The sequence below is a fragment of the Gekko japonicus genome, unplaced genomic scaffold (assembly GCF_001447785.1).
Source record: "Gekko japonicus isolate JY-2015 unplaced genomic scaffold, Gekko_japonicus_V1.1 scaffold7, whole genome shotgun sequence".
Lineage (NCBI taxonomy): Eukaryota > Metazoa > Chordata > Lepidosauria > Squamata > Gekkonidae > Gekko > Gekko japonicus.
In genome coordinates this window covers 2,661,499-2,676,064 of record NW_015159711.1, presented here as the reverse complement: position 1 = coordinate 2,676,064, position 14,566 = coordinate 2,661,499, and the positions used below count along the sequence as shown (strand labels likewise).

The following is a 14,566-nucleotide window of genomic DNA, read 5'->3' as shown; positions in this document are numbered from 1 at the left end:
CAGTGGAGCTGGCGCGTGACCTGGGAGAGGCGCGAAAATCCCTTTTTGCTAGCTATCGGTACCGAGAAGGTTCAGCGCAGGCGCAGTGTATCCCAAGGGTGTGAATGCACAGATGACCACTCGAAGATCACCAGTTACAGGTAAGCAACCTGTCTTTCTCTTCGGTCCACTGAAACTGTGCAGTTGTTAATTTGACGCAATTTTTGACTATTCAGTTCCTGCCTTTCCCCCCTTTATTAGAGGAAAGATTGGGGCGGGGGAGACTAGGGACCAGGAGAACACTATGCTGTCCTGCATGGACATTTTATACTTTAATTGCAAACTTGTGCATTTTAGCCAAATCCTTCTTGCTAATTGCCCTGACAACTTCCTTGGCGTTTGTCAGCATCATTGCTAATTGCCTTGACAAATGCCAAGGAAGTCACCATGATCCTTTTGCTATTTGCTGAACTGTATTGTATTCTCTGTTATATTCACCATATTTCTAGCTGTTAACGGTGGGCAGGGAATGCAAGCAGGCCGGTCCTCGTTTGACTTCTGCGACTCCATGGAGCCAGTTCAGCTCAGGACAGCGCCTTTCCCTGCAACAAACGGCAACAGTCCCCATCCTGGGTTACCATCCGAGCAGACCAGGGGGGCAGTACCTGGACCAAACCCCTTCCAGCCTGACACAGGTACATAGAGTCAACAGATGCACCTTTCCCCAGTGCATGCTTATTTATTTAAAATATTTATATTCTGGCTTATTTCTTTAGACTCTGTGGAGCTAAGAAGGCAAGGCAAGTTGCAAGGTCACAAAAACATAAGAGTCCATTAACAAACAACAACTTGTAGATTAAAACCATAACCAAATCTGCCAGAGCAGCTTATCTGCCAGCAAATGCACTCTGAAAGAGAACTCTCTTGCATGCCTCTCAAAAGGCAGCCAGTGAAGGTGCCTTCTGCACCCACTGTGGCAGGCTGATCCTCAGGACTGGACCTATTGGAAAGAAAGCCTGTGACTCAGTTGCCGTATGGACAATCCTAAAATAGATAGGGCACCACAAGGAGAAGGCTGAATGAGGAATGTAACTGGCATGTTGGGAGTATATCAGAAAGTTTCTGTAGTGCTCTCAGTTTACAGAACTACGTATTATTCACTCAATAGCCCTTTGAGGTACGTTGGCCTGAGAAATAATAACTTAGGCAAGTGAGCTTCATGGCTCAGCAAAGCATTTTAACCTGGGATTCCCACTTCCAAGATAGACATCTCATCCACTGTGCTGCACCATACTTCCTGGTTTAACCCATCACATGCTCAACCTTGCTAGGGAAGGAGTACCCTGTCCAGTGTTCCCTCTAAGCTGAGTTAGTGTGAGCTAGCTCACAGTTTTTAAGCCTCCGGCTCACACATTTTTGTCCTAGCTCAGGAAGGATGGCTCCAGAGCAAACTAATTTATGCAGCAGCCAAATCGCTCGCTCACAACTCTAATGCCAGCAGCTCACAAAGCAGAATTTTTGCTCACGAGACTTCACAGCTTATAGGGAACATTGACCCTGTCAGCCCAACATTAGTTCTGATGTGTAAGCGTTGCCTGCTGGCTCAACCTTTCACCCTAACAAAATGAGAGAAGACGACAGCTGTATTGAGAGGCAGCAAGGAAAGCATCTTCAGTGTCGGAACTAGAAACATTCTCAACTTTCCAGTGGCACAGTTGATTTTCTCTTCAGTGTTGTGCAAGAATATTGCAAGAGGTTAGGAGCTTTATCTCAGTGCTGGCACTTCATATGTGCATTAAATCCACTAAGATTTGTTTATTTGCTTATTTTGCTATATATTTATAGACTGCTTTTTGTAATGTCAGTTCAAAGCAGTTTCGAGACCTAAAAAGTACAGTAAATAAATGATTAAAACTCGCATTCTAAACGCCATTAAAAGAGCCAGTGTAAAAACCACATTCAGCCAAAGGGCCCTCTCGCCTCTAGCTGGCTACTTGCCGTGAAGGAAAGGACTCTGGAACGGATAGAGCCAGTAGTTAAGGAGCAGGTGTGCCAGACTAGCCAATGGGCTTTGGCCTGCAAAATCTTTTCCTGCTAGACCTAATAAGGTGCTTTAGCAGCTCGCAAAATGATTGCTCGTGGGAATAAGATAATTTCCCTCTCTGAGCATTTAGCTTGGCTTCTGCAACCAGTAAACTTTATAGTTCCACTGTTCCTCGGGAGAGAGAGAGAGCACAAGACAGACAAGTGCTATCTGTGTGTACCAGAATGAAAGGGCCATCTAGCACAGCACTCTGTCTCTAGCTGTGGTCAGCCACATGCCCCTGGGATGCTCTTGAGCAGTTTTGGGCCTCTCGCGGTGAGGAAATGAGCTGCTCTAGTATGTAGGTGCTCTGTTCACATGGTATGTGCCTTGTTGCCACAAATAGACATGGCCTCATTATTGGGCAGTCCTCGGAACTCAAGGGGGACACTGTTTGATCGTGCCTGTTAGAATGAAGATCTTTGAGCAAGCATGAAAGTAGAAAAAATCAGGATGTTTTTCATCTGAGGGTCCCTGTATCTGGGTTGGTTGTGGTTACTAATTCCACCTCACATAGTCAGCAGTAGCATGGAAGAACAACCACCTTCGGCAGACACTGAAGAACATGATTCTGGCTTTCCCGTGTGGCACATTCCCGTGCTCAACTGGAATCGACAGTGTGGCTCCTTGCGCTTCCTTTATTTTCCTGTTGCCAGGCAACCTTAAGGACACTTCATTGCTGTTGCACAGTCAATTCAAGGAGACGGGGGCGGGGGGGGGCGCCTCTCGCAGGTTGACTTTGTCATCCGGTCCATTAGCTGGGTTTAGGTTTTCTTAATCTAGCCAATGGGGCGTCAGTGGGAGGACCCACCCAAGGGCCAGTATACTCAAACCTAGGCTGTGGCTCTCAAACACGTCAAGCAATTACTTTTTTTGTCTGTGTACATAATCCCTTACCACTAAGGAACCACTGCCACTCATTACTCATCTAAGATGAGGAGGAGGGGCTTCTGGTACCATTTCCAAGCCCAGCAGAGGCCCTACCTTGAAGAAAATTGTGCCAGTGCATTTGAAATGCCATTTGAGGGGATGGACAAGCCTCACCTATGGGCGCAACCCGCCAGGACATCCTCCTGTCTGAGCCGAGCCCCATCAAAGTAAATGGCAGGAGCCAAAAAGCCCTTGTGTAGCTCCCATTCATTTCAGCCAGGCTTGCACGGGAGAACTTCCCAGTGGACTGTTAACGATATCTGATAGTAGAGTGAGTGTGCCCTGTCCCATTCATGGAAGCAGCGAAATCAGGCCACCTTAGAAACGAGGTTAGGGTCTCTGCTAACTCAGAGATTTCAAGTGTACCGGGGGGGGGTTAAATAAAGCAAGAGAGCCCCCCCCCCAGTCTGATCAGGACTAAATAAGCTTTCAGGAGCATAGAATGTTGAGAGCAGCAGATAACCAGTTAAAGGGAAACCAGGGAGGAGGGAAATTAGCTTTCTGAATCCCTTAAATTCTACTTGTGCCTTTTCAACTGGTTATGATAGACACAGGAAACACATCAAAAAGAATCAGACTTCTTTGTTAATTGCCTCATTTCACCCTATAGATAGACTTGGAAGAATGAGTCCCTTAGACATGAACATTTAAAATCTCTTGCTAAAGAGGAGACCTTCAAAAGGTTTTGGGGTTCTTCACAAGTAACTTGTCCTGCACTACTTACATAGCCCAGTCACTGTTGGTGTCAAAAAGCCAGACTGAAAGGATGATGGTGGGAAGTCCATTAATGGATCTTCTATGATTTTTTTAAATATGAGATGAGAGTGCTCCTCACAGTTAGGAAGTGGGGAGGCTTTCATGGATCCAGTGCAACAAATGAGTATAGAAGAAGAAGAGAGAGGATTTATTCCCTGCCCTTCACTCGGAGTCTCAGAGCGGCTTACAATCTCCTTCCCTTCCTCTCCCCACAACAGACACCCTGTGAGATAGGTGGGGCTGAGAGAGCTCTTTCAAGGACTGCTCTTGAGAGAACAGCTCTGAGAATTGTGACTGACCCAAGGTCACCCAGCTGGCTGCATGTGGAGGAGTGGGGAATCAACCCCGATTCTCCAGGTTAGAGTCCGCCGCTCTTGACCACTCCACCAAACTGGCTCTGTGATCCACAGCATCTTCTCCACAGGCATATCTTCAGTCAGAATACTCCTTTGTGAAAACACAACTAGCTGGGCCTGTGATCCCAATCCACCCATCTCCAGAAATTTAGAGAGAGAGGCCTTCAGGCTCCCAGCTTGGTAGGCCTCTCTTGCTCCACTTAAGCAAACTGTGAATGTGTGGCTGCATGGGACACCCTTCAGTGCATGATCATGCTGTGCTTTGACGGTTACCTGGAGGGGACAGGAGCTCAAGATCAGCCTGACCACTTCAAGCAATCAAAACCACTGCAGGACAGGGTCTGCCGTATCTTTAGGGACACCAGTGGAGCAACCTGTGTGCTCTTTTTCCCCCCTGTCCTGAGCTGAGAGTTGCACCACCTGTAGCATAAAGAATCCTGAAGCACATTTCATGGAGTGTGGGATGAGGTCTGCTTGGAGCAGAGATATATACACTGGTATAAGGGGGGGGTGAGACCCCTTGTTGGTTGTTCATGCCAGATGATAATGTTCCCCCACTGATTTCCCTCTTATTTTCATTGTCTAAAAGTTGCCCGGGATGGCTACCACTTGAATTTAAATCAGGTTCTGAATAGTCGGCTCTCCTGATGTTTGAGCCAGCTTTGCTAGCCAGTCTCAGCCACAACCCTCCATATCTCCCTAGAGTGTTCTTGCATTCTCCCATTTTGCCCCATGACCGACTGGATTCTCTTGCTTGGGTCTGGCTTGCTCACAAACCATGCCATGTAACATTGTCCCCCTTGCCAGGATTACCTGAACTGGAACTGGGTGTCACAGATCATCAGTTTCGGCCGCCAGAAATGGGGGAGCAGATCCCATGGCCAGATAACTCCATGACCTCCATCAACCGAGGACCTATGAGCAAATCAGATGAGTAAGTACAGAGCTTTGGGTGTTGTTGCTGTGCTTGTTGTCATTGCGAGTGATCCAGGGCAGGACTGTGGGCACAGAGGAGCACTGGAAAAGGAGCAAGGTGTGACTCTTGACGGTGGAAAGTGCCCTCCAGTTGCAGCCGACATGTGGCGACCCCATAGAGTTTTCGAGTCAAGAGACGTTCAGGGGTGGCTTCTCATTGCCTGGTGGTCTCCCGTCCAAGGACTCACCAAGGCTGACCCTGCCTAGCTTACCACAGAGATCAGTTCCACTGGAGGAAATGGCTGCTTTGGAAAGTGTGCCCTGTGGCATTATAACCCACAATCAAAGTATAAATAAATAACAACAACATATGATTAAAAAAACCAAGTTAAAACAATGAAACAATAGAACAAATGGCAGTACCCAGGTAAAACTCCAGGGCAGTGCTTAATATCTCCTGTAGGATGATTAATCCAATGATATATTTCTGTGGTGTAATTCTGGGGGCAGGGGAGGCCAAGATGGACTCTTTTTTTAGAGCTATTGCAGATTATAGGGACTGCTCACTGTCTGCTTGGTTTGGGTCCACACACAAGCGGCACTTCTCCCCCCCCTGTAAGCAGACCCATGGACTGGCCCTTGCACTTGCAGAACTTTTCCAAAATGAAATGTGTGTCCGTCGGTTCGTCTGCTGGTTCATACCAATAGTGTATGGTAAAACTGTTCCTGGACTTCAGCTTGAAGGCAAGAGCTGGCATGATTGAAAGTTCGTATGTTTTGCTTTTACCTGCCTCCCCTCTTTGAGGCTTTCCAGAAAAGTTGGATATGCAGGCTGGAATGCTTTGATGCAGGGTGAGCCATAACAGGGGTCCGCCTTGGCCTCCATGCCCTGCTGCTTCTGGGGCCTTCCAGGGATACCTGGTGGGCCACTGTGTGAAACAGGAAGCTTGACCACATGGCCCATTGGTTGGGTACAGCAGAGTTGTCCTTATGACTCTGTCACAGCAGAACATTTTTGTTCATCTGTTTAAAACCCTGCCATCTAGTGGCTAAAAGGTTACCCCAAAAAATCTAAACTGGATAGCCCAGGCTAGGCTCAGTCTCCTGAGATTTGGGAAGCTAAGCAGAGTCAGCTCTGGTCAGCCTTTGGACGGGAGACAACCATGTAAGTCCAGGATTACTTTGCAGAGCCAGGCAACGGCAAACCACCTCTTTTTGTCTCTTGCCTTGGACAGCCCTGCAGGGTTCACCATAAGCCAGCTGCAGCTTGACAGCAAAAAGAAAATTGTCTTTGAGCTGGATTGTGGTATTAAAGTAGGCTCTGAACAGAACGCTGCCTCCTCGGCTCCTGGTCTCTCCCCCCCCCCCCCCGTGCCTCCCCCCCCCCCCCATCCACCCTGTTCCTTCTTCCCTGTCCCACTTTTTACACAGTATCTTTCACTACTTCCCCTCACTTAAATTTTGCAAAAGCAATCCAGAGCGTCCAGCCCTTTTTTGTGACACTAGTGGTAGATTAAGGAGACGCTATTAGCACAGGCAGGGACGCACAACGTCTTGAGGTAGCAGGATTTAGTGGCCCGAAATCCCCCTTGCCCATCCCCTCCTGCTTACCCAGACCCAAGCCACGTAAGCTATTTTGGAATGGCTGAGGAGCTCGGGACGCACAGAAGGAGCCCCAGTGCGTGAGCTTTTGAGTAGCAGAGGATCCAGTTACAGGTTCTTGGCCTCGTGCCCCAATTTTCCGTTTGGCAAGCCACCTTAACACTAAAATGGAGAGTGATATGTAAAGCTTGTTATGGCTCAATTGGTTACTACCCGGGCTTTCCCCTGGAGAGCCCTGTGACTGCCGTTTGGTACAGGATCCGTGCTGAACGGGACCACAGGGAGCTGCTCCCTTCCTTCTGCAAAGAATTCGTGCAAGGAGGGCCCACGGCAGGGACCAGCTGCCGCAGCTCTTATGACAGTCCTCTGGAAGTCAGGAGGGGGCCTTTTTATTTCTCTTTCCACTCTGCCTTTTTTGTGGGGGGCTGCTTTTGAGGGGGGCTGATTGTGCTGCATGGAGGGGCGGGGTGGGATAATATAGCTCAGAGAAAGAAACATGAGTAGGTGAGGGAAAAGTGAGATTTCTTGGTCATATTTAACTTTCCTTTCTCTATAAAATGTGCAGTTATTTTAATATCCTTATTCTTTTGTTCAGCCTCTTCTCCTTCCATTAATTAAACCTTTTAATTTCTTCCATTCATTGTTTAGATTGTGAGCGTGTGAAACGAAAATATATTTTGGGGGAGAAGGGGTAGAGGATTAAAAATCACTGTGCTCGGGTTTGAGCCTACAGGGATTGGGGGGGGGGCTATAGAATGTCAGTGAACAAGTGGATTTTAATATCCTGACTCTTCTGGGCTCTCAGGAGTATGAGGGGTGGGAGGTTTCCTTGTGTTGGTAGACAGGAGTCCCTCTGGAGCTGCTGCCTCCATTGTTTTAAATGGGAGAACATGCACCAACCTGTGGTCATACGGAAAAGAACCCCACTTGCACATATTTGAGTCAGTGAAGATACAGAGAATGTCGGCCTTAACCTCTTCCAATTCACCCTCGTTGCAACTGTTCCCTTTTTTTTTGGCATCTTTATACGATGCTTTTTTTTTTTACACCTAAAGGTGTTTTTTTTTTAAGTGTGTCCGTGAAAATGTTATGTGTGAATGTGGAAAAGGCATGTATCCAGAATGAAAGAGAATGCATATATCCTACACAAAAGAAGCTGCAATTGGCTGTAGCTCTTGCTGGAGTGTGTGTCCCACCATGACAAACTCTGGTGTAATGCATGAAAAGCCCTGGAGTTTCAGAGTGAGCTTCCTTCCTTCCTTCCAGAGCAACCATAGATCTACTAGTCCTTAATGGGCCACAAGATTATTTTCTGTGTGCCTCCCTTCCATCTTGCAATCCCTGAATCCGTATGTAAGTGGGAGCCTGCTGTACGCTTGCACGCTTGTCTCTTTGCTGCCCATTATATTGAGCAGCAGCCAACGATGCTTGTCCTGTGACTTCTTAGCTGTGCCCCACAAGCAGTGTTTTGTGTGGAAGCCGTGCCTTGTTACAAACGAGTTCTAAAGACCTCGCTGCATTCTCTTTCACCCTTCTCCAGCCTCCTTGAGAACCTTGTCTCCCCACCCCCATTTAGACATATGCGTTGGCAAGACTGCGCGCAGCTAGATCAGTTCCAGTTACTTACATATGGTGCTCATCTGGGGCCGAGCGAGTAGACTTGCTGACTCCTCGAGAATTTTTGGCGCTGGACAGTCCCTCTTCTCTGGCTCCTTCAGGCTTTCCAGTGAGTGTGGTGCGCCCACCCATGGCACCGCCAGATCCCAAAATCCCATTGACTTATATTAGACCTGTCATCAGGATGTGTCTCATTACACGTTCAAGCAAAAGGAGATTGGAAACAGCTATTCGGGTTGGAGAGAGGAAAGGGGGCGGGGGGATGACAGAAGTATTCTTGTTTTCTGCCTGCTGTTCTTGCTTTTCCCACGCCAGATGAAGGTTTCGCTTCCAGGGGTTTCATACTGTGTAAAATCTAACTACTGTTCCAAGTAACAACAACAGCAGTAATAATAATTATGCCGGTAACAAGCTAGACAAAAGATAAAAACAGCAGGAGAGGCCACGCCCCCCTTAATTTGAAGGGCAGGGGGACCTGGCCAGTGTTTGGCTGCAACGGAGAGAATGCTGCAGGCTTCACAGCATCATTGCAGAGGACATGGGTGGGAAGGGGAGGGTTATTGCTCCATGTCTTGCCACGGAGCCTAGATGAATCAGCCACAGCAGAATGGTGGTGCTGGGCTCTCGTTTGGTGGGCTCTGGGAACTGCCTGGCCCTGTTGACCTCTGGTGCTGACCAAGTGGATCTTGAGACGGGAAGGAGTAATACGAACATATGAAAATGCTGCATAAAGAGTCAGATTGATTATATGGTCAGTCATCATATTGATTACAGTGGACTGGCCATGGCTCCCCAGGGTCTCAGGCCAAGAGAGGTTTCTTTCCCAGGCCTAATTCCAGAGACCCCTTTTTTTTTTTTAGGACATTCCACAAGCAAAATGTGTGCCTACCACGGGGATATTGCCTACTGATTAGCCAGGAAAAGTATAGTGAGAGAGACCAGGGTCCCCACAGACACACACACCATCTATCTCGTGTCCTCCTTTCATGTTTCACCACTTCTGCACTAGCTTTTTTTGCTTCCCTTCTCCTGATCCTGCTTCTGTTCTCTCCAGCAAACTACTTCTCTTTCCTCCTTTGAGACCTTCCTCAAAACCAAATCTCGTCTTCCACAGGACCTCCCTTGTATCCCTTGAGTTCTACACCTTGTGCCGTATCCACTCTCCCCTCCTCTTTAGGCCTCCGTTCAATCAAATGTTGTCCCACCTTGAATTCTGCCCCTTTCTCAGTTTTTATGAGCCCTCTGGGTGTGGAGTTCCACACAGGATGTCGGCATGCCATCAGTGCAGAACAAACAGCAGTAGCAGCAGTAAAGGGATTTGAGCAGAGGCGTCATCTAACACGGCCATAAAAACCACACAAAGACTAACTTGGGACTGATGATGTCCCTGGTGAGTGTTTCCTGCAAACCAGAAGCGATCAAAGATGGGGTGTGTGCACGTGTGTTCAATTTGGGAATTTTTTTGTACATTCAAGATAAAATTATGCAGAGCGAATATTATAATCTCTAAATGTGAAAAACAGGATATTGTAGAGCTAGAAAAGATGCAGAAAAAGGGCAGCCCAAATGTTTAAAGGGTTGGGTAGCACCTTTCCTGTGAGGAGGAGTTCAAGTATTTAGAAAAGGAATGGTAGAGTGGGAGTAGGGGGAGAGAGTTTTATAAAATTAAGTTTTCTCCCTCTTTTACATATTGTTAACACACAAACCGGATTGGCAATAGACTCAGAAGTGACGAAAGGAATCACTACCTTATGCACTATAAAACTACCTTTATTCACCACTGCAATATGTGGTAAGTAGCTTAGATGGCTTTGAAAAAGAATGAGCAAATTTATGACTGTTAATGGTGAAGCCTCCATGCTCAGCGGCAGCTTACCTCTGAGGACCAGATGCTGGAGAGAGACAGCAGGGGGAGCCAGGAATTCCTGCCAGCAAGCCGCACCCCTGTCCCTCTGCTGTTATCTGCTAGCCTACCCACATCAGTTTGTTGTGTGTTTATGAAATACAGTGCAGATGTTAGTTGATAATGCTCCGTGGTCGTTCTGAAATCAACATTGGCTTTGCGCTTTTGGAAATCCTGTTCTCAATTTGTATACAAGAGCACTGATCGGGTTTTTTTTCATTCAGAGGGAGAGAGAGAGACTCTGTTGTGTATCAAGATCGTCTCAAGGCAGAAAACAGGAGGCGTTCCAATGACTCACCTTTCCTGTGTTTGCATTGCTGTCCCTACAGCCAGTGTATTGCTTCTCAGCTGGATGAGCTCTTATGCCCTCCCACCACGCCAGAGGGACGGAATGACGAGAAAGCACTTCTTGAGCAGCTTGTATCCTTCCTGAGTGGCAAAAATGAAAATGAGCTGGCAGAACTGGACAGAGCACTTGGCATTGACAAACTGGTCCAGGTAGGGAGCTGACTCATGTATGTCACTGAGACCTGGTTTCAGTGGGCTTTGGAAGGAGTTCTCAGTATCTGCAAGTCTTGGCCAAATGCGAGGAGGACTAAAAGCACATCGGAAACTGACCAGAACACACTAGCGACCTTGAACCACGTCCTCCTAAAACTTGGAAAGAAAAATCTCTTGTATATCACACTTTTCTCCTGGAAACATTTTATTTATTTACTTATTTATTTATTTTTGGATTTATATCCCACCCTCCCTGCAGATGGGCTCAGGGCAGCTCACAGTTATCAGCACCATATGCCAAGTCATGATAAAACATATAAAAACAGTTAAAACATCATACAATAACAAATAACACTTAAAGTGCTCATTACCATGGTCGTACTTACAAAAGTTTTAAAGGCGTACTATCAGACATAATACTAAACTCTCCATTCAGTGGTATTTCAGCTTCCCACGGTAGTGTGGCTCGATCTCAATGCGGGCCAGCCCCTTGCCATAGATGTTAATATTGGTGGTCGTTGATGGTAGTGGTGGTGGCTCCTAATTGAAAGCCTGGTGGAAGAGCTCCGTCTTGCAGGCCCTGCGGAACTGTGCAAAGTCCCGCAGGGCCCTGATGTCCTTCGGGAGCTCATTCCACCAGAGAGGAGCCGCCACTGAAAAGGCCCTGGCCCTGGTAACAGCGAGCCTGGCATCCTTAGGTCCTGGAGTAATTAGTCAATGTTGTGACCCCGACCGTAGTGCTCTCTAGGGTATGTATGGGGAAAGGTGGTCCCTCAGGTATGTCGGACCCAGGCCATATAGGGCTTTAAAGGTAAGTACCAGCACCTTGAAGCGAATTCGGTATGCTATTGGTAGCCAGTGCAGTGCCTTCAGCGTCGGCCAGATGTGCTCCCGTCTAGGGAGACCCATCAAGAGTCTGGCCACTGCAATCTGCACTAGCCGCAGCTTCTGGATTTGCGACAAGGGCAGCCCCATGTAGAGAGCGTTACAGTAGTCTAATCTCGAGGTGACCGTCGTGTGGATCATTCAACTGGACCCTGATTCCTCTTCATGGAGGGAGCATCTTTGCTAGGGAATTTCCTGCTCCCATGTAGCACCCCATGCTATCCCCAGGATCCTCCAGTCTTTGGGATCTGTGCATGGGACAGCACAATAAGCTTCCCTGGGAGATTTCCACTTGGCGACAGCTGCCGCACTCACAGTGCTCGGGATTGACCCCATTAGCTTTTTTAAGTGATTACACTCCCAGTTTCCTGTTCCATCTTACTTGTGGCTCATACTCTTCTACTTACATTTTAAAAAATGAAATTTTGGCAGTCCAAAAAGCTGATATTATATAGATATTCTTTAATTCTCTCTTTAATTATTTCAGTTCGGTGCAGTGGTTAAGTGTGCGGACTCTAATCTGGGAGAACCAGATTTGATTCCCCACTCCTCCACTTACAGCTGCTGGATGACCTTGGGCAAGCCATAGTTCTGATAAGAGCTGTTCTTGAAAAAGAGCAGTTTCTGTCAGGAGCTCTCTCAGCCCCACCCACCTCACAGGGTGTCTGTTGTGGGGAGGGGAAGGGAAAGGAGTTTGTAAGGCGCTCAGAGACTCCGAGTGAAAGGCGGGGTATAAATCCAATCTCTTCCTCTTCTCTTCTTCATTTATTGCATCAGCTTTGCGTTGATTTATTATATATTGAACATCGTATCAAATTGAAATAAGTTTGGGTGAACAACTCTATCCTTTACAGGAATCAGTAATCAAAGGGGATGGATGTGTGGAGTGGCTAAACTGGATGCAAAGGAACTGGGGGTGAAACAGGCACACACTCACCCCCCACCCCCCACGTGCCAGTTTCAGAGGCTTCTATAGACCCAGGGCACAATCCAGAGGAAGGTGCTTCAGTTCAGCTGCCACTGAATTCAGCTGAGCACTTGAGCTAACTCAGATACCTCTAATCTCACTGGCAATTGAACACTTGGCTTGTGCTCTCTGCCTTCATCTTTAAAAGCCTGTTAAAATTGTGGGTTTTAAGGTCTTCCAGCATTTTGTTTCTTTCAGTGATCACCAAATGGGAAGAATCAAGTAGAACTAGATTATCTGAAGCAGTTTCAAGGGCCTGAGGACTGCTAAATTGTTCAGCTCTTTGGAAATGTGGCTTCAGCTATGATCTTCTAGGAAGGCTTTTTGCTTTTTCATCCTCATCTATTCAGGGGCTTTCATTTTAATAATGCTTCGCTGTTAGCGTGTTTCAGTGTTGGAAACATTCTGTGTAGATCACTTCAGTGGCTCATACAGCAGCCTGGTAAGGTGGGCCTGCACTACTTACCACCACCACCCCCGTAGTGTTGGCGAGATAGAAGAAACAGTGGGTTGGTGAAGGCCACCTAGTGAGTCCATGGCCAAGGAAAGATTTGAACTGACAGCAACTGAAATACTCCTGCTCAAAGCAGATTTCAAGAGTCTACTCATTACATCTCTTATTTTTAAGTTCCCCAAAAGTAAATTTAAACTCAGCAGAGCACATAACCTCACAACCTCACGAGAGGAGCAACCTCAGGTTCTTCATTTCAGACATCTGAGACATAAACCTAAAATGTTAGGTGTGAGTGTGAAAAATAAATTTTTAGTTGCACTTCTGGTACATTCATTATGGAGGCAAGGTTGGCTGTGGTCTCCTTTCCAGTGCCTGCATTGAACTGTGCGTGATTTGATCCCTGCTCAACAGCCCTGAAAAACATACCCTGAAGAGTTGCAGCTGTATTTGAGAGCCTTCAAGTGCAGCACACAAAATGTGCTGCTAGTTCGTTTAGGTTACTGTGTTGAGTCTCAGGAAACCTCACACCCCTTTCCCTCTTTGAACAGGGAGGTGGTCTGGAAACACTAAGCGAGAGATTCCAGCCACAGCAAGCAACACCACCACCACCCCCTCTCGTGATGGATCAGAAGCCTGGCATGTATCCGCAACCTTATTCCTCGGCGTCTCCCACCACCAACCTCCCTGGTCATTTCCCGGGCATTATGAGGCAGAAGCAGCCTTTCAGTCCCATGCCCGTCCAAGTCCCGCCACCCCGTGGGGCCTTCCCCACCAACATGGGGATGCAGCCCCGACAGGCTCTCAACAGACCTCCAACAGCACCCAACCTGCGGCTGCAGCTGCAGCAGCGGCTCCAAGGACAGCAGCAGGTGAGTGTACAGAACTGCTTGGCCGGTCCACAACCCAGGCTTTGCTTCCAGGGCCCCACTGCCCTTCGTGTGGCCGGGCAGAGGCCTCAGTCCATCTTGCTTGGCAGCCTTCCAGTTTCATTCCCATATCCTGAAGGACATGCCCCCAAAACACACGCCCCTTTTTAATGAGCAGGGAGCCACCTGCGAAAGTGCTCCTGGGACTGTTTTAACAGCTCTGCCTGGATGATGGAAAAACCCATAAGTGTAGTCCATGCACACCTGACTCCTCTTAGCCACCTAAGATAAACTGCAAACCTGTTTTTGATGCCAGATATTCTCTGACATGGAACGGGACCGTTCGGATATTTGTTCCTGTTATCTTCTGACATCAGAGTTGTAGAGATGGAGGGAAAGACCTAGGGGTTGTCTTTTTGTTTGTTTGGCCATGCCAAGAACTGGGGAAAGATGGCAATCATTCTGTCCCCCGGCCCTGCCTTCTCTCCATCCTCTAGACGAGAGGGTTCCCAACCTTTTCAAGTGTGAGGACCCCTTTTTTAACATAAAAAAACTTTGCATTTCTCTGCCATATGTTAGTAGTTGTACTATGAGTATTCGTTGATTGAAAAATATACATCATGACAAAAAGTTCAAAATGACAATTCTTGGTGTGCATATGGAATCACGGCTCCCTTGCAATATCTCCGTGCCCGCCAAGGGTCCCCAGCCCCCCCCCCCCCCCCCCGTGGGTGGGGGGGGAACCGCTGCTC

The 14,566-nt window shown here is 47.7% G+C and overlaps 1 protein-coding gene across 5 annotated transcripts in view; it reads left to right on the top strand.

The window, feature by feature from the left end:
- The window catches only part of NCOA1 (nuclear receptor coactivator 1), a 250,618-nt gene that overhangs the window by 219,995 nt on the left and 16,057 nt on the right, over positions 1 to 14,566 (top strand). For all 5 annotated transcript variants that reach the window (XM_015405923.1, XM_015406078.1, XM_015406150.1 and 2 more), the window contains exons 12-15: positions 489 to 674; positions 4,912 to 5,038; positions 10,471 to 10,639; positions 13,497 to 13,817. In XM_015405923.1, the coding sequence (XP_015261409.1) occupies positions 489 to 674; positions 4,912 to 5,038; positions 10,471 to 10,639; positions 13,497 to 13,817 (803 nt within the window). The remainder of the gene's footprint in view (positions 1 to 488; positions 675 to 4,911; positions 5,039 to 10,470; positions 10,640 to 13,496; positions 13,818 to 14,566) is intronic.